Here is a 19,366-nt window from a genome sequence, read left to right on the forward strand (position 1 = left end):
TTGCTTAAGTCCATCAGTTGCTGAAAACTTGTGACATTTTTCTTCTTTGCTTGGTTGAAGAAAAAGGCTACATTGTCTGAAGTTCTTCACAAGGGGCTCCTCCTTTCAGCACAATCCCTAAGTGTGCACTTCACTAATTACTGAGGTGCAAGCCAGTGGCGAACGGTGCCGCTTGGCTGCCCGGGGCGGCACCCCCTGGGGGCAGGGCGTTGCTTCACAGTGCACATGCGTCTTGACATCACAGCACACAACGTGCGAGCCAGGATGGACTGTGCATGTCTGCACATGCACAGTCCATCTGGTTGGCGCTGCTGCTCTGCTCGGCCAGCGCGCTCTGAAGCAGAGCGCACTATGGAGCGGGTTGCCGGCAGCGCCGGCAAACCGTGAGCAAGCCGCAGAGACGCTTGCTTGCAGTTTGCCGCTGTCACCCAGCAACCCGCTCCGTAGCACGCTCTGCTTCTTCCTGCTCGGGCGGAAGAGGCGAGGGGCAGGCCAGGGGCCGGGGGCGTTGCCCCTGCCAGAGTGGAGCTAGGGGCGGCCCATCCCCTTCACCCCTCCCTTACTACATGCCTGGTGCAAGTTCTCTAATGAGGGTGAACCTAATGAGGTCCCTTGATGCCTCAGAGATACTGCACTTTCCAGTCCTCACAGTCCTTTTACCAGAAGAGGCTAATTGTGTTGGGTGGAGCTGCTTCACTAGTGTCATGGCTGGTGGGTTGCTGTTGCCAACTGGGAGGTACAAGGGTGTGGAGAGGTCAGCTAATGCAGATGCACCAGCAAGAACACTATATTGGCTCTGCCAGGGTGCTTGCACTGTGCTGCCCTGCCTCTCTCCCTCCTAGCAAGCAACAGTGACTAACCTGCCAGAGAGTTAGCATAGTGGTTCTGCCCCACCTGGCATTTAACTCTAATAGACAACAAGAGTCTGTTGCCATTCTGCTTTCTGCGTCTTTCAGTTGCTCATAATATTTTGTGCTTGTTCCATGATTTATTTATTTTTTTGCTGCTATCAATAGATAAGAACCAGGTCTAATACACACTCTCTGTCTTTTTTGTCTCTTGTTTCTAAATTAATAGACAGAAGATGTTGAGAGTTTGATTCCTAAAGGGATTTCTGAATCAACAAAGCAACAAATCCGTTATCTCCTGGAGGTAGGGCATTCCGTATGTGGGTGTGAGATGGAAAGAAATCTGCAAAAACTAAAAGGGAATTTTTGCCTGGCTTTGTGTTGTGAAAACACTTTTTTAAAAAATAACATCCTTCTCATTTGCAGCAACTTGTCTGAACAAATCATCAGATTCCATTGTGGATGCTGATCCATGCTTTACATGCGTGATTTGAAAATGCCAAGTTTCTCCCTAGTCTTATTTTGTATTCTTTATTTTAACTTCTAAGCATACAACAATCAGAATATATTTTTAAACAAGCAACAGCGAAGTCTGGACAAATTTAAAATTATAATCAGGAATCAGATATTGGCTAGAAAGGTAGAATAGGTAGGAAGAACACTATATCTTTAGGGGTGTGTGTGCTGGGATTACAAGCCCATATAAATTCTATAAATCAAACCAATTCGCAACAAAAGTGTAAATAAAATAAAAATCAGCAAAGGGGAGATCTTACCTACTTTGATTTTTAGGGATGTACACCAGCTAGGGCTGGGGGAGAAATTCACTCCAATTCAGTTCCCAAAACAATATGAGGACTAAACACAGCTATTCTTTCCAATTTGCAGTTCTTCAAATTTTGCAACACAGTTGTCTAGCCAAGTGCCAAGCACAAAAATGCATATATTGGGGTAAAGTGTGCATAGACATGCATGTATAAGTGAAAGTAACATACAATAATGTACTTTGTAAGGGGAGAACACTCTGCAAAAATGTGTACATTGGATACAGATTTGCCCATCTCTTACAACAACCATAAGATTCAGTTCAGATCCTGATTCAGTGCTTTGGAAAACACCCTGATTTGCTTTGAAGCACTCCAGAGGCAGATATAGATTGGGTTCTGAATCTGAATCCCATTTTTGAAAAATGAAAAGTCATGCCTCTCATTCAGTATTAAAAATGATGTAGACTTTTTAACTTTCCCCATGATATTGAATGGGCTATTTAATTTTTCTTCTTTTTGGCAGAACTCATTGAAATTGGCTTGCCTTGTATAGCTCTTACTAAGAGGATAAAACTTGCTACATCCCAGACAAACAGATGCAAGGGTGTGTTTTTACAGAGCACCTTCAACTTATTTTACTTTGAATTAATGGGTTGTATCCAGTGTTAGTTCTACTCAGAGAAGACCAATTGAAAATAGTGGACGTTGCTAACTTAGGTATATTAATTTTAATGGGCTTATTCTGAGTAGAACTTAGTTGGAGTAAGTAGATTATTTTGCTTCTCCGAAATGACCCTGAAATTTACGTTTCCTTTCTCCCTCCTTCTTTCCTAGATGAGAGTAACAGCTGATAAGTCAATGAGGCTTGTCCTTGCTACATTCAACAACCTTCGAGAAGAGCTTGTTCATCTTCAGGATGATTTAGGGGTGAGTGACTGTCCTGGTTAGTCTGTGTCCAAATGTATTTGATTAGTTCATCAATTGATATACAGTACAAGACTGGGATTCCCAAATCTACTTAGGGTGCAACCACCAGAATTGTTGACCCCTGCCCCTGCTTGCATGGCAGACCCTTCTGCTGTACACTACCTGCTTTTGAAACCCTCCTTGATTTCAAAAGACCACCGTCACATAACATGTTCTTGATAAACACAAATTTTCCTTTGTCCAATTGGGGGGCAGAGGCAAATGACTTCAGCATTTCCAAATGAAACTTCATGTTAGCTATTTCTTCTCAAGCATTTTGTAGGAACTTGTCATCCTCGTTTCTGGGTGATCAAACAAAAGGCTACGGGTGCTTTATGGTCCTCTCTGAGAGTGACCCTTAGGCATGCACTGTAGCAATCCCTCAGAAGCGAGTCCTTCGCTGAGAACTTGAGCTTGCTTCCTCTCTCTCCTCTTCCCTCCTCTTCCCTTTTTTCTTTAATGCTGTTTCTTTTAGATTTGTGGGCAAGGGCTGCCTTGTTTTAATTGATTGCATATAAGCCACTCTGGGAGCTTTTTCAGCCAAAGTGCAGAGTACAGATGTTCTAAATAAGTAAATAAAATACATACCAAAAGAGAACCCTTGCCCCCCAAAAGGTTCCTAGTCCTACCAGCTCTTTTTTGGGATACAGTCCCCTTGGACCAGTATGTGACTGAGTTGCAGTTGCTGATAGAACTGTAGTATGTGTCCCTATTCCGCTGTCCTTCAAACTGTGTTTTTGAATTACTTCCTGGCTATCATTCAAATCACCTGAGAGCTTTTTAGCTTTGGGCCCAGTAAGGAGGAGTTTCAGGTTTGCAATAAGCACGTTAGTTTCCCCATTAGAATTCTTGGTCCTACGCGTCCACCATCATATCAGCATAGGCCCATCTGAATTTTCAAAATTGTCATCTGAATTTTCAAAAAAGAAAAAGAAAGGCATTTTCATAATGAGCATTTTGCTTTCACAGAAACTAGAAACTGACAAAGTGCTGCTTGAGAAAGACCTGGCTTTTAAAGAGTCCCAAGTAAAGGAGTATGAAACCCTTCTGGATTCGGTGCGAGAGAATAATCGCCAACAGCAGGTAGGTTTGCATGCTTATTGGACTGAAACAATAAATCTCAGTGGACCCAAGTTGAGCCTCAGGAGCATGTGGCAATGTTAAGAGTGCCTGCCCTGAGGATCAAAGTATCTTGGTGGTAGGGGGTATGCAAGGTACAGCATTCCCCGTGGTAAATTGGCCCCAGGTTGTCTAAGCTTACCTGCTTCCTGCCATGTGTGTTCACAGCAAGCCCTCAGGGAGTACACTCTGAAGTGCCGCTCGCTGGAAGAGCAGCTCCTCTCTCTCCGGCACAACGACGGAGACCGAGAGTTCCGGATGAAAGACCTGGAATACAGCAAGCGAGCCTTGGAGCAAGAAATCCAGAATCTGAGACTCCAGGTAAACGCAGGCCTTTGTTTCCATTAACATGTGGCCTAATGACGAGTGACTGGGCCTCTCCAGCCTTAGTTCAGTAATCTAACCCAGGCACATGGAACCTTTTATTGTTATTTTTTGCCTTGCCAAGGGCCTCATTCACTTGGAAGGAATGAGGGTCAAGGGTTGAGTGCTGGCACTTGGGGGGTGGGGGGCAAATGCCAATATTGGTAGGTGCTGGAGCCCAAAATGGGTGGGTCGCCCTTTTTGCTCTCTCATGCGCTTTCTGCTGCTCCATTTTTAGGAGCGGAAGAATGTTGCCTTGAGCATAGGCCCGTCCAGCTCAATATTCCCTGCACTCAAATTTGGAGCTATACTTGACAATCTGATGAAGTTGACAGTGTTTACTTGGACTTTGTGATTTTAACTCACTTGCAAAGTACTCATTCTGTGTGCCTTATTTCATAATTCTGTTTTTCATCTTTTAATTTTTGTCTGTTGATGTAATCGTTCTCTGTTTTATATACATTATAAAATGAAATACTGATAATAAACTTTGCGGGGGGGGGGGGAATGCTGCCCACACTGACTGACAGCAGTGCTCCAGAGTTTCAGACAGTGGCACCCCCAAGCTTTATCTGAATGGGGTGAAAGTTAAATCTCAGATCTTCTGCATGCAAAGCAGAGCACGCAAAGAGAGCTCTCCCCTCTTTCTCATTTTGCAACCCCGTTTTCTCCCTTGTTGCCACCCACATGAAACTGGGCTTGAGAGCTGCATGCAGATGAGAGGCTTCAGGTTGCCCCCCTGTGGTCTAAGGACTATGCTACAACCATGAGCCATAAGTCAGTGAATACTTGCTGTTTTCTGGTCAAACCAGCAAGATAGGCAGTATATGCAGAGAAGCCTTTTATTGTCCTTCTGGTGATGAGAATTACACCATCCTTTGCATAAGAACATAAGAAGAATCTGGCTGCTGGATCAGGCTAATGGTCCTTCTGGTCCAGCATCCTCTTCTCAACAGTGCCCAGGTCTAGTGGTTCCTGCTTCTAGCCACAGCAGCTTCTGGTGCCTCCAGTTAATTAAAAAAGAGGAATGTGGTGTGGTTTGAAAACAAGTAAAATCTATCTTGGAGAACCCTTGGCAAACTGCTGCTGGTTGGCAGGCAGTTCTAGGCTGCATGTAGCAATAAAAGAAGGTAAGAAGAGCCTTCTGGATCAAGCCAATGGCCCAACTAGTCCAGTATCCTGTTCTCACATTGGCCAATCAGATGCATGCGGGAAACCCACAAGCAGGACCCGAGCCCAAGAGCCCTCTCCCCTCGTGTGGTTTCCAGCAACTGGTATTCAAAAGCATCACTTCCTCCGCCTGTGGAGGCAGCCATCTTGATTGATAGCCACTGCCAGGGATAGCCTTTATCCTCCATGAATTTGTCCAGTCTTCTAACACCTTCCAAGCTTGTGGCCATGACCACCTTCGTTGGGAGTGGACTCAGTGAGTTCAACTGTGCGCCATGTGAAGAAGTATTTTCTTTTATAGGTCCTGACTCTTCCAACATTCAGCTTCCTTGGGTGTCAACTGGTTCCAGAGATGCGAGAGAGGGAGATGAGGGAAATTTCTTTGAACATCAGTTTTGTGACAGAGCTATTTCCATGTCGGTGAAAGTGACCCTGCTTTTTATCACCTGTGCCATTTGCAAAAGTCAAACTAAATTAAGCATTTTGCTCTTGCACAGGCTTCCTCTAACACTCCAGGCCAGACCACCGTTGACGAACTATCCAGCCGCTATGTGGAGATGATCAACCAGCTTAGAGAGGATAAGGACAGGGAGATCCGCAACCTCAGGGTATGTCAGCTTTCCTTGTGGGAAACCACAGGGGGAGAAAGTCCACATCGAACCTCTTCGAGCACACCTCTGTGTTTGTGCAGCTCAGGGCCACAGTGGATGTGGCATCGGGAAATCAGTGATTGAACTGCCAGCTTTCTAAAATTATTCCTACTATTAAAAAGGTAAATGGCAGCCACTGGGGTGCTATTAACCTTTTAATAGTAAGAATAATGGGCACTGGCAGTGTTGTTTAGCCCTGTCCTTTGGTATCATTTTTGCCTTTTAAATTGCCCTCCACCCAAAGCTGTTACCTGCTCCATGGAACAAATAGCAGCTTCAAGGAAGAGGGATTTTAACCAGGGGGGTGCAATGAACAAAGTGGGTCGACCCCCTCCATAGGCACAGCCCCAGTCAGTTTTAAACACACAACTACTATTGCACATAAGAATACCCAGAAGGACAGCTGAACCACAAATCTCCCGATGTCACTGGGTGTGTGAAAATTCTTGTTACTAGCTATGAATGCTGGCTGTAGCATCTTATTAATATTTGTTTTTATTCTGAGGGTTGTAAGCCTCTGGGTGGGTGTCTTCGGGTCCAAAAGGTGAGGTATTTTTATTTGGATTAATTTGTTTTTTATTGTATCCTATGCTGAAAGGTTCAATGAAAATACTTTTTTCTAATAAAAAAAAGGTGGGGTACCATTATTTTAATAAGCAACAGAATAAAGATTCCCAGTGTTAAAAAATAAAATTTAAGTTAGTAGTTTTGCTTGCTTTTGCAACAACAACCCTTTATGAAAGGGGGTTAGTATTATTGTAACCACACTGCAGAGGAGGTGAGATTCAAAGTGGAGACTCCCTGGCTCTAGCTACATTCGCTCTGGAAATATGGCTTTCCCATATTCTCCAGTTCTATTCCTTGACTTTTTATCGCTTGCTTTTTTTTTTTAAATTGTTTTCTTAAAACAAAAAAAGGATGTATCTGAGTTACCTTTTTGAGACTCAACATGTGTCCTGCTGCTCTTGTTTTCTAGTCCAAATTATGTGAATTCCAGCGGGATTTTTCAAGGAAGCAGGGGAATGACACTGACCTCCAGATTAGACTGCAAGACCTGACTTTAAGGCTGGAAGAGAGAGATGCCACATTGAAGCAGCTGGAAGATGTAAGTAGCGCTGCTTTGCAGACTGTGGTGCAACAGGCAGTTGTTTGGAACTGCCCAGGCAGTCTCCCCCACTTTTATTTTTATTATTATTAAATTTCTTTACCAACCTTCATTCAAGGATCACAGGGTGGTTCTCACAAGCTAAAAACACAAAAATACAGAACATGGTAACAGACCAAAACAAAAAACCCTCCCCAGTTCAAAAGACCATAGGTTGTTTAATTAGCCATAAGCTATGTTTTAGGAACATAGAATCATAGAAATGGAGAGTTGGAAGGGGCCACAAGGATCCTCTAGTCCAACCCCCTGCAATGCCCAACGTGGGGCTTGAACCCACAATGCTGAGATTAAGAGTCTCATGCAGTACCGACTGAGCTATCCAGGAAGCTGCCTTCTACTGAGTCAGACCATTAGTCTGTTGCTTGGCTGTGGTACACCTAGGTTTCAGGGAGGGGTCTCTCCCAGTCCTACCTGGAGATGCCAGGGATTGAACTTGGGAACTTCTGTTTCCAAGGCAGATGCTCTACCATGGAGCTATGACCCTTCCCCAAAGAGAGGGTTTTCCTGCTGCTCTCTTGATTCCTTAATGCAAGCAGATAAATCAAGGAATGGCCCGTGTAGCATGATTTGGAGTGCTTTCATGATAACTGTTCAGTATTTTGACTTTCCAGCCTTTTATTTGTCTACATGCTCAGCAACACAAGGTTTGTATGTCTGCATGGAGGTTGACAGGCACACCAGTACAGAACAGAAGTCTCAAGAGTTTCCCATTGCTCCAGTCTGCCTTCTTCTCCTTCCTTGTGAGATAATTTGGCATTTAGTAAGCATACCAGTAGTGATGTATGGAAGTGAGAGCTGGACCATAAAGAAGGCTGATCAAGAATTGATACTTTTGAATTATGGTGCTGGAGGAGACTCTTGAGAGTCCCATGGACTGCAAGAAGATCAAACCTATCTATTCTTAAGGAAATCAGCCCTGAGTGCTCACTGGAAGGACAGATCCTGAAGGTGAGTCTCCAATACTTTGGCCACCTCATGAGAAGAGAAGACCCCCTGGAAAAGACCCTGATGTTGGGAAAGATTGAGGGCACAAAGAGAAGGGGACGACAGAGGATGAGATGGTTGGACAGTGTTCTTGAAGCTACGAACATGAGTTTGACCAAGCTGCGGAAGGCAGTGGAAGAGCCTGGCGTGCTCTGGTCCATGGGGTCACGAAGAGTTGGACACGACTAAACAACAACAACAACAACAACAACAACAACAAACAACAACAAGCATACTGTAAACACTTGTATCCAGCCTTGGCTCAGCGATAGAGCATCTGCTAGCACAGAGGAAATCCCAGGGTCATTCTTCAGGCAAGACTGAGAATGTTACCTATCTGAAACCTTGAAGAACCATTGCTAGTCAGTATTGATTAGTGTGGGGTCTGGCACCCAACTTAACACCCCAAACTCATAATAATACTGAGGCAGATGGGCCAATGCTCTGGCTTGGTCAAAGGAGCCCAGTTAAGAATGTTGTTGATATAAATGTGTTGAATGATACAAGCAAAGCCCACTAAGTGATAGCAAACAGAATACCACTATGTAAACAATGCAGCAGTTTCCCAAACACATAGTGAGATCTCCAGGATTCAAACTCATTTTGTACTTGTTCAACAAATGGGTGGCAGCTATTAACCTCTTATTGCTTTAATTTCTTCTTCCTGTTAAGGAAATGCTGTTGCTGTGAACCCTGAAAACATATTATTGTAAAAATCACCCACTGCATAATATGGAGTATACAATATAAGACCATGGCCCAAAATATAAATGGAATACCTATTGAATTATATTATACATGCATCTCAATGCAACCTCTGATGTTCCCAAGGTGCCTTAGTTTGGCCTGTTTCAGGCATGTGTGTATGTGTGTATCAGCCTACTAAGCCGAGAAATACATAGGTCTTGTTCCTCCAACCTCCATCTTTATGGCATTCCTTCCTTCCTCTTCTTCCATTCAATATTTCCTGGCTAATTAACCATAGTTCAGCAACCTCTTGACCAATATCTCAATATGAAGTGTTCTTTAGTCATGACAAGCCTCTACCTTTCAAAGAATTGGATTTTACTTGTGAAAATCACCGTGTTAATGCCTTGACAAAGATTTTGAGTGAAACAGCCTTTAAAAAAATATTAAATTTATATATATCTCTCTTAGGAAATCTTCAGATTGAAGCAAGAAAAACTAGCAAACAATACATCCCAAGGAGTAACAAAGACTATCATCACTAAAAAGTAAGGGCACTGCATGCAACTCTTTCTCTTTCTGACTGTCTCTCTTGAGCTGCAGGTGTGTGCAATGCTTTACAGCAGGGGTGGGGAACCTTGAGCCCATTTGGTTCTCCATTTGACTCTCCAGGGTGTTTTGGAGAAGTCACACTCACCCGCCCAAAACCTGATGTCACACATAGAGTTGGCACTTATCAGCTTATTGTCAAACTCTTAGGAAGCCCATGCAAGGAATTTTGGCAGGTGGGCAGAACATCCTACCTGTCAGTTATGTGATGTCATAATGGTCTCATGTCACTGGAAGGCGTAATAATAATTTATTATTTATACCCTGCCCATCTGGCTGAATTTCCCCAGACACTCTGGGCAGCTTCCAACAGAAATAATAATAATAATAATAATAATAATAATGCGATAAAACATCAAACATTAAAAATTCCCCTAAAACAGGGTTGCCTTCAGATGTCTTCTAAAAGACGGATAGTTGTTTATTTCCTTGACATCTGATGGGCGTTCCACAGGGCGGGAGGGTGTTCCACAGGGCGGGTGCCATTACCAAGAAGGCCCTCTGCCTGGTTCCCTGTAACCTCACTTCTCGCAGGGAGGGAACCGCCAGAAGGCCCTCAGCGCTGGATCTCAGTGTTTGGGCTCAACGGTGGGGGTGGAGACGCTCCTCCAGGTAAACTGGGGCCAAGGCTGTTTAGGGCTTTAAAGGACAGCGCCAACACTTTGAATTGTGCTTGGAAACGTACTGGGATGACTCTGTCCATTTGAGAAATATAATATAAATCTGCTAAGGATCTGGCCCGTGGAGCCAAAAAGATTTCCCATTCCTGACCTTACAGAACAGAAGAGCTACAAATCCATTCCTCCTTTCAGAGAACTCTTAGAATTGTAGCTCTGAACTGATTGGGAGAACGGGTCTCCTAACAGCCCTCAGCACCTTTAATAAAATCTACTGGTCTCTAAATACTTTGGGGGAAGCCAAGACTGTTGCCATGGTATAAGAGTGCTTTAAATGTATCGTGCGGATCTGATGCCAGAATGTTTTGCACACTATATGTGGTATCTAAATAGCAATGCTGATAGATCCTTTTGAAATTCCAGGTACAGGAATCAGTATCCCATCCTTGGCCTGTTGTCTGATGACTACAATGTCACATCACCTGTAAAGGAATCGCAGACAATTGTAATTGAAAAAACTGGAGAAATGTGGAAGCAGGTAAGTTATCCTTAGGGGAATGTTTGTTCTGGAAGTCACTTTTAAGAAAGATGTACAACTCCAGCGACTGTTCTTCTGAGCATTATTAATTCTCAGGGAAAAAACAATTAATTTAATTAAGTAATATACTGCTTTTGTACCAAAATGGCTTCTAAGCAGTTTACAACTATAAAATCCATATAAAATCCAGGGCTTTTTTTCATCCGGAACTCACTGGAACTCAGTTCCGGCACCTCTCAGATGGCTACCATTGCCACTCTAAGAGAACAAGGGGAGGCACTCGTGGTGAGTTCCGACACCTCTTTTCCCACTGCCACACATAATTAAAATGCACAATAAAACAATTCCACTGAAACATTCATACTCCTGTAATTAAAATGTAAATAAAGCAAGCTAGTTTAAAAGTATGACATTTAAAAGGCATTGAAAGCAATAAGATGTCAAGTTCAAGTTGCGGGCGTGCTTGCCTAAACAAATGTGTCTTCAGGACCCAGTAGAATGCCATGGGGCCTTTCGCATTTCAGCAGGGAGGGCATTCCACAACACTGGTACTACCAGTTAAACACCTCTGTTACCATACGCCAATATTTATCAGGCCATAGCAAAACTAACTGGGTTTCAATTAGTGATAATAGTGTCCTTACTGGATGGGCATAGTGGGTTCCCCACAGTTACCTTTTGTGAGGGATATCCTAGGGCAGCGTTTCTCAACCACTGTTCCGCGGCACACTACTGTGCCGCGAGACGGTGGCTGCTGTGCCGCAACGTGAGACAACGAGAAGGGCGATTTGCGGCCGCCAATAGGCAGCGCTGACCCGCCGGAAAGGAAGCCGGCCGGGTCAGTCTGGAGGGCGCGAAGGGTGTTCCTCCGTCATCTCCTCGCGCTCGCTCCCTGAGCGAGGCAGCGCTTCATGGCCGAGGCCGCCTCCTCGCGCTCTCCCCGCGCGCTCAATGGAGAAAGCAGCGGCACCGGGCGGCGGGGACTCTGGAGCAGCAGCAGCCCCGTCCAGCGGCGGCAGTAACAGCAGCAGCCGCCCCACCTCGGTGGGCTCCTCGCCGTCCTCCTCCGCCAGCCGGGGAGGGCTCTCGGGCCGCCAAGGAGCAGCGGCGGCGGCTACACCAGCGGGGAGGCCGGAGGGAGGCGGCGGTGGCGGCAGCAGCAGCAGCCCCAGCTCAGCCGCGGCCAGCCCAGGAGGGAGCGGGGGGCTGGCGGCAGGCAGGACGACGGAGGCGGTGCTCGAGGGCTCTCTCAGCAAGTACACCAACCTCATCCTCCCTATTCCTCAGTCCCCCACCCATTCCCAACCCCCAGGATTTGCCCCGTCTTTTAATGGTGGTGTGCCGCGTGATCTTTTTGACGGAACAAGTGTGCCGTGGCCCAAAAAAGGTTGAGAAACACTGTCCTAGGGTTGCCATATTTCAAAAAGTGAAAATCCAGACACAGAAGTTGTTGTGTTGGTTTTGGTTTGCCAAATGCTTCCTACTACAGTATTCTGGATATGTCTGGGAAATTCTGGACATATGTCAACCCTAGGGTTTCCCAGGTGTGGGCAACAGCCCATATGCAACATTTCTTCCTGGGCAGCCCTTTTGGATCAAAATAGGAAGCTGCTTTATGCCAGGTCAGACCAATGGTCCATCTAGCTTGGTAGTATCTACGTTGACCGGCAGCCACTCTCCAGGGTTTCAAGCAGGAATCTTTCCCAGCCCTACCTGGGGATTGAATGTTGGACTATTTACACGTAAAGCTCTGCTGCTCTGCTACCACGGCCCTTCCCCCAAGACATTGTCCTGAGACATTGTTTTCAGATTGCTGGATATCATGAACTGGGTTGTAATCTGCGTCAGTGGCTCCCAAACTTTATAGGATGTGGCACCCTGGGCTGGGGTGCTGAGGTGAGCAATTGGCAGAAATCTGGGATGGCCTTCCATGTGTGGGTGCCTTCTTGGTCCAACAAGGGAGGCCTCATGAGCCCTCCCAATGGCATCTGTAGACAAGAAGTAGTGGCAGTGCGGGGAAATTAGGATATATGGAGTGAGACCCAGGTTTTGACAGCAAAGACTTGCTTGTCATGGATGTATCCCAGTACAGAAAATTTGTGCCAAAAGTTAAAAGACGTATTAATCCTAAATCTTGAGAACAAGGTCCAGATCTTGAAAGTCTGCCCAGCTAGTTCCGCATACCCAATGGGACTTTAAGCACGTCAAAATGCAAGTAGATAAATAGGAACCGCTACAGCGGGAAGGTAAACGGCGTTTCCATGTGCTGCTCTGGTTTGCCAGAAGCGGCTTTGTCATGCTGGCCACATGACCTGGAAGCTATACGCCGGCTCCCTCGGCCAATAATGCGAGATGAGAGCGCAACCCCAGAGTCGGTCACGACTGGACCTAATGGTCAGGGGTCCCTTTACCTTTTACTTAAACAGCAATTCCCCAGGCTCCATGGCCAACTGCTTTTGAAACCTTGGGAGTTCAAAAGCAGTTTGTAAAATGATTGCAGAAAGATTTCATATGCAAAATCAACAACAACAACAACCCCAGCCAACTAAACCTACATAAGAGCAACATTCCCAATTAGATGTTTGGGTGTGTGGAAGTTGCCCTTTGCGTGCCAGACAGGAAATCTTTCGTTTTTCAGTTGATTTTTCTTTCTTTCTTCAGAATGTCGCAAAGTGCCCTTTGCGGTGTTACAGTTTATTTAAACTGATTAGGGCACAAAACCATAGCTTCTTGCATTTGCTATGTGAAACTTGAACTTTGAGAGTAAATTGCAAATAATAATTATTTTTAAAATCTAATGAATGTATGCATTTGTAAAGCATGAATAATAGTGTGTTTTCTTCGTTTTGCAACAGGAGGCCTATACGGCTGATTAAAGAACTGCTTCCTTTCTTTCAAGTATGAACAAGTTCCCTGGACAAGCCACAGCTGATCAGAGGAGTTCATGTGCAAATGAATGTTGTTACATTATTTTTCTGCTTTTCTTCTCCTATTGATTTTTCAAGTCTGAAACGCAAAACAGTCACGGTTAGGGGAAAAATGTTACAGGCACACTACATAATGGTGTGTGTGGAATGGGGGTGTCTTGGCTTTGATTGTTCATATGAGTGGTTTTCAAACATTCTTCCTTCAGTCTTAATTGTATTGGCTCATCAGCAGAGATACTCTGGTGTGTCTTGAAAAGGAGTTTGAGGTGTACGAGTTCATACAAGGGACTGCCAAGTTTGTCCTCCCCATTGACCCATGGGAACAGAGAATGTCACTTAGAATGTACCCAGTTCACTGCAAAGGTGAGTAGCAGTGGGTGAATGGTTTTTCAGGAAAGCTCATGTTAGGAAGCTGCCTTGTACTGAGAGCATTAGTCCATCTCAGTACTGTTTGAAGTGATTTCAGGTGGGATGCTTGACAGTCCTACCTGGAGAGGCCAGGAGTTCAACCAGTTGATCTTCTACGTGCAAGGCAGATGCTCTAGCACTGAGCTATGAACTGAGCTTTTCATCAAGGGATGCTTGTGTTCCCTCACATGCAATGTGGCAACTACTATAGCAAATTGTCTTTTGAATGAATTCCCCACCCCCTACTGCCCTGTCCTATAATCTCACTGAAAAACAGACACACACAAGTTGTTATGCTTTGGATAAAATAAGAGTTTCTCCTCTCCCTCCCTCTCTCTCTTTTTTCGAAAAGTTCAGGTGTGCCACTTTTGAAATTAATCCATCATGCTGGATAGTTAGCAATGTCTGTGGGTTGACTTCATCACTTTGCAGTGCAAGGTCAATTGACAAAACTGAACAGTCAAGGTTGAGTTGTATATAGTAAACTTGCTTGCATGATTTTCATGGTGTCAAAGGGAAGGGGGTGGGGAGCCCGACATGCTGGGGTGAATTGACTAGAAAGGACCATTTCCCATGGTAGATATCATGATCAACTTAAGTTGGGAGATTATTAGCAGGTGCCATTCAGAGATGCTTATGCCCATTTTTCAAAAGTGACTTGGAAATGGTGTGATCACCCAGTGACCATATTGGGAGCTTTAAATAGTGCAGAAGTCACACCATGCTCCCCCTCGAGCTAATGCTAATGAGGACCCTTCTCCAACTTGCCTAATCTTGGAAGGTCACAGCTATAGGGTAGTAATGGTGGGTTGTGGTGTTCACAGATAAAACATGTTAGCCATGCACTTAAACCTCATTGATTTTTCAATCGGATAGAGGGGTGCCTATCTCCATTTGGGCAGTGCTCATTGTAAATAGAAAACTTGTGGGGCAGCATAGCAGGAAGGGTGTATACGACACTTCCCAAGAATCAGCCTAATGATGTGTTTGATGGCAAACATTCATACTGGTGTGTCTGCCAAAATAACATCATGTTTCCTGATTCACATTGGTGTTGCAGCTAGTATTCATGTGGCTTAGCTTTTCCATAAAGCCAATGAGTGTTAAGCACAAGAATGTTGTCACCACCGCCACGATCACTCTTTCAAGGACATGAGGTGGGCTGATAAAAAGAATAATGAAAATGTGCTTTCGAGGAGTGTGGCTGGTGATTGTTATATCCCAAGGCAGCTATCTTGGGACTAAGCTTTTAAGCAGTTATTATCAAATTTGTTTTGCCAATTGTGACTGTTATTATTATCTTGATAGCATATAATTTTCTGTTTTGCATGTAGAGCTTTTTTCTTTCTTGTTCAGTCCTCTATACAGTACTGAAAAAATGAAACAAACCCCGAGTTTTGCCCAGCAAAGTTGTTTTGTTAACAAAATAACTCCAGTTTTACTCCCACCTAAATAAAATATTGGAACTCTGGATCAGAGTAAACTGTGGTTTACTGTTGTAAATCATATCAATTTCTGATCCACAACTAGCATATGCTTTCCCTACCCTTCAATTTTGCATTCCCAGGCAGGCTGCAAAAACAGGTTAATCCACCCGAGGCGAGCTTCCATTTATGCTTTGTTGGCTGCCATCATACCTTGCATTGGCCTATTTATTGGTAAAAATGAGGGCAGCACCCAAAATAGAAATCAGAGAGAGAGAGACGGAGAGAAACAATCTGTAGGAGGGGGAAAAAAATAATCAAGGTTTCCATTTGAAATGCATTAGGTATTTTCTACTTTTTTCCAGAACAAACTTTAAGATTTGCCTCTCTCTTTTAAAAAAATCTTTATTAAGAAAATGTTTTCCCAGATTCTTCAAATTAAAGAGGCGTACCCAAGGAGCACCATCAATTAGGAACCCAATAAAATGAACTAAATTGGACAAGAGCACTTTCCACACTCTTGAACACTCTTGATCTAGCTCTGAGGGCCTTCTGTCGATTCCCTGTGAGAAGTGAGGTTACAGGGAACCAGGCTGAGGGCCTTCTGTGGAATGCCCTTCCATCAGATGTCATGACTTTTAGAAGACATCTGAAGGCAGCCCTGCTCAGGGAAGTTTTTCATGTTTGATGTCGTATTGTGTTTTGATTTGTTGGAAGCTGCCCAGAGTGGCTGGGAAAACCCTGTCAGATGGGCAGCAAATAAATAAATAAATTATTAATAGTATTATTTTTTTATAATTAGTGTTATTATTGGCACACTTCCCAATCATTTCATTAGAACACCAACTGGAGATGTTTGTAGCTCAACAGCAGAGGTGGCGTTGGTTATGCAGCTACAAAATAACACTTTACTAGGTTTTTGTAGGGATTTGTTTTGTGGGTACCTGGGCGCTCCCTTCCCTCTATTTTCTCACAGCGTGTTGGATGTTGGTCATTTTGGGAACTGACACATAACAGTCTGTATCTGTATCAATTAGCCCTTAACAGTTTACAGGGGGCTAGCCTTATCTTTGTTAAAACAAAATAAATATATTTGTAAGCTTGATTTCTTAGCTGTCGCCTTAAGTTTTTAGATTATTGGTGTATGAAGTTGGCAACTTTACGAGATGATAATATCAAGTATGAAATGTTCTTTTCAAAAGTCAATTATATTTTTGAATGGGGGGATTCAAGGCCCCTGATTTTTTAACATGTAATACATGTGCTTCAGTGCAGTAGTCTCTAGTACTAATGGGTTCACTAATGAGCAGAAATAACTTGCCTGCAAAGTGCATTTTTCTCCATTTCATTGGGTTTGCCATACACATATCATGAAATACCTTTTCACCTGGAGCTTAGTTCCTCCCATTGAAGTATATGTGACAGGCAGCATCTATAAATACAAAACCTCTTGGCTATGTGGAATAGCTAGAGGTCGCAACATTGCCTAAAGGGCTACCATAATGGACTTCAATATGGGGAAGAGGAAGTCATGGATGATGGGCAAACCTTCTGGGCAATTATTGCTTTTTTAGAATGGAGTACAAGAGAGACTAGAGCTGCACTGAAATTCCCTCCAGGGTCACAACAGGTCCCCACAGGTTTTCACAATGCCAGCTGATACACTCCTAAGGAATCTTGGGGAAGCCATCTCAACTTATCTCCAGAACTGACACATCTAAAACAACAAAACGAAACAACAAAAAGATGAGGTTGTAAATCACAGCTCTGAAGCAATTAAGAAATTAAAGGACTTCCCTACCCACCCATCAATATTTTTTACACTGTATTGAAGCTAGTACATACAATTACCCCAAGTTCAGTAGGTGTTATGGCACAACCCAGAGCTATGTAGCTAACCTCCCCTTAGAAATATGATTTAGTGCTCTGCTGATGTGGCTTCTTGGGCAAAATCAACCCAGTTGACTTCTCAACCTTTCTAAAGTTTTTTTCAGTGTGTGCTACTCAGTGTGTGCTACTCAGTTCAAAAATGGTTGGGAGTAGGAACCTGGCGTATTTACTCTTTCTCCCCTTTCACACACAATCCATTCTCCCATTCTCTCTCTCTCTCTCTCTCTCTCTCTCTCTCTCTCTCTCTCTCTCTCACACACACACACACACACACACACACACACACACACACACTTCCCACAGAAGCACAAACTCCAATACTACAATTGCTGCTGGAATTTGAATACCAGGGAATCCATATACTATTAGCGCTAGGACAATATCACACTGTGGCAGAGAACTCACTGAACCCTGGTTTGGAACAGCTAATTCAATTAAACTGTGACTGCAATCCATGGCTCATGTTGCCCTGGGAAGCGAGATGGGAACTGCTGCACCTGAGGGGAAGAAGGAACATGACCCTGTTCCAGAATTCAAAACCCTGGCTGGAAGATTAGGAAAGAAGCTGAATCAGCATCTACTGTAGCCTGTCACCGTCATTTCTGGAGCTCTTTTTTTAATGGTCATTTGTAGTTCCCTTGCAATAAAGATAAAAAGAAAACAAGGAATTGCCCATCGCAGTATAAAGCTATATAACAAATCTACACTTTGGTCACTTATCAACAAGGTTTTGAAGAGCCACCACAAGCAAGTGCAGGGTGGATTGGGTAATAGTCTGGTTCCCTGATGTGTCATTCAAGTATTTTATGGCTCCAAAGGGCAGGGGGTGCAAAGGTATAAGCAAAGGTACTTTTTATATACCCCACTGGGTACTTTTGGAGGGTACACCTCTGTTACTGCTACATCACAGTGAAGATCTGGTATCAAAAGTGATCTCAGTTTCAAAAGTGGTTTGCCAAGTGGGTTCTGTGGGGCAGCTGTTTAAGAAATATAAGCCCAGGAAACACCTGGAAAAAGTTGTGCAGTAATATGAATCTTGGCCTAGTTTGAATAAATTCATTTTTTTGTATTAACGCTTGATGAAATAGATGTGCAGAGACATTTTGGAAGTTGCTATCAGTGATTTGGTCATTCTAACTAAGGCTCATGTGCAAATTAGCCCTCAGTGCATCTCACTTCTACGACTCACTGGCTGATGAAAGGGAGGAGTGTGAAGGCAGTCAATTTGAGTATTGCAGGACCACATTATGGAAAGCACTAGGAAGCAAAATTAAATGTTAACATTAGAAACATGGACCAAGCACACACATCCTGATCCTAAATATGCTTCAAAATATACTTTGCAGCAAGACTCACTTTATTGGCGCTTATTTTCAAGTTAAGTGAATTTAAATTTTGGGTGCAAGGTCACTTAATATAAAACAGAACTGGAATGCTATTTCATAATAAAATTAATGCACCTATGTTGTGTGGCATTTGCCAAGCAGATATATCATTAGCACTTCCTTTTTGGAGCACTCACACAGATGCAGCAAGCTGTTTTACGCTCCATTGTATCTACTGACATTGATCCAAATCAGAGCAGCTGTTCTATTGCTGTTATTTTGAACAGCCTTGTTCCAATACTTGCACTATGATCAGAGTGCAACCATGGGAGCAAGCCACCTGCTTCCACACAAGCCTGTTAGTAGTATATGTGCATGCACAAACTTACATGCTGTGCACACTCTGGAGTGAGGTGATGCCATTTAGTCAACGTCCTTCAAAAACGCTAAAGGGAGGGGTGCAAGTACACTTGTTAACACAGGTATATACTGTAATATCACATCATGAAGCTTAAAATGAATTTAATTGTACTTTTTGTCTGCTTTAAATAGCACTGTTCTCGCTCTCAGTGAACTAATGCTGATTCAATGAACGACCAATATTGGTTCACTCAATAGAATTTAAGAGGAGGCAAGAGTGAATATGAACACAATTTTAAAAACCACATACTAACAATTAAATGAAAAAAGTCTTATCTGCCATCTTTTTCTGTAAATGAGATTTCTGTTTTTACACATTTAATCAATTACAATTTTTTTTTAAAAAATCTGATGCTTACTGTAATTGTGACTTACAATAAATCCTCAAAAACAGTGAGCAGGATTTCAACTATTAAAATTTGAACTAAATGATGAGTAAGCAAAACAAGTATCTAGCCTGAACAAGGAATGCAAACTTTTTCAAGAAGC

At 43.5% G+C, this 19,366-nt stretch overlaps 1 protein-coding gene across 1 annotated transcript in view; it reads left to right on the forward strand.

The window, feature by feature from the left end:
- Positions 1 to 16,347, forward strand: part of POF1B (POF1B actin binding protein) — a 52,492-nt gene extending 36,145 nt beyond the window's left edge. Inside the window, exons 7-15 of the mRNA XM_035113851.3 lie at positions 1,078 to 1,152; positions 2,450 to 2,542; positions 3,551 to 3,664; positions 3,869 to 4,021; positions 5,731 to 5,841; positions 6,860 to 6,988; positions 9,191 to 9,267; positions 10,369 to 10,483; positions 13,339 to 16,347. Of these exons, the coding sequence (XP_034969742.3) occupies positions 1,078 to 1,152; positions 2,450 to 2,542; positions 3,551 to 3,664; positions 3,869 to 4,021; positions 5,731 to 5,841; positions 6,860 to 6,988; positions 9,191 to 9,267; positions 10,369 to 10,483; positions 13,339 to 13,359 (888 nt within the window). The 3' untranslated portion in view covers positions 13,360 to 16,347. The remainder of the gene's footprint in view (positions 1 to 1,077; positions 1,153 to 2,449; positions 2,543 to 3,550; positions 3,665 to 3,868; positions 4,022 to 5,730; positions 5,842 to 6,859; positions 6,989 to 9,190; positions 9,268 to 10,368; positions 10,484 to 13,338) is intronic.
- The last annotated feature ends 3,019 nt before the right edge of the window (positions 16,348 to 19,366 follow it).

This window comes from Zootoca vivipara, chromosome Z2 (assembly GCF_965207765.1).
Source record: "Zootoca vivipara chromosome Z2, rZooViv2.hap1.1, whole genome shotgun sequence".
In the NCBI taxonomy this organism is placed as follows: Eukaryota; Metazoa; Chordata; class Lepidosauria; order Squamata; family Lacertidae; genus Zootoca; species Zootoca vivipara.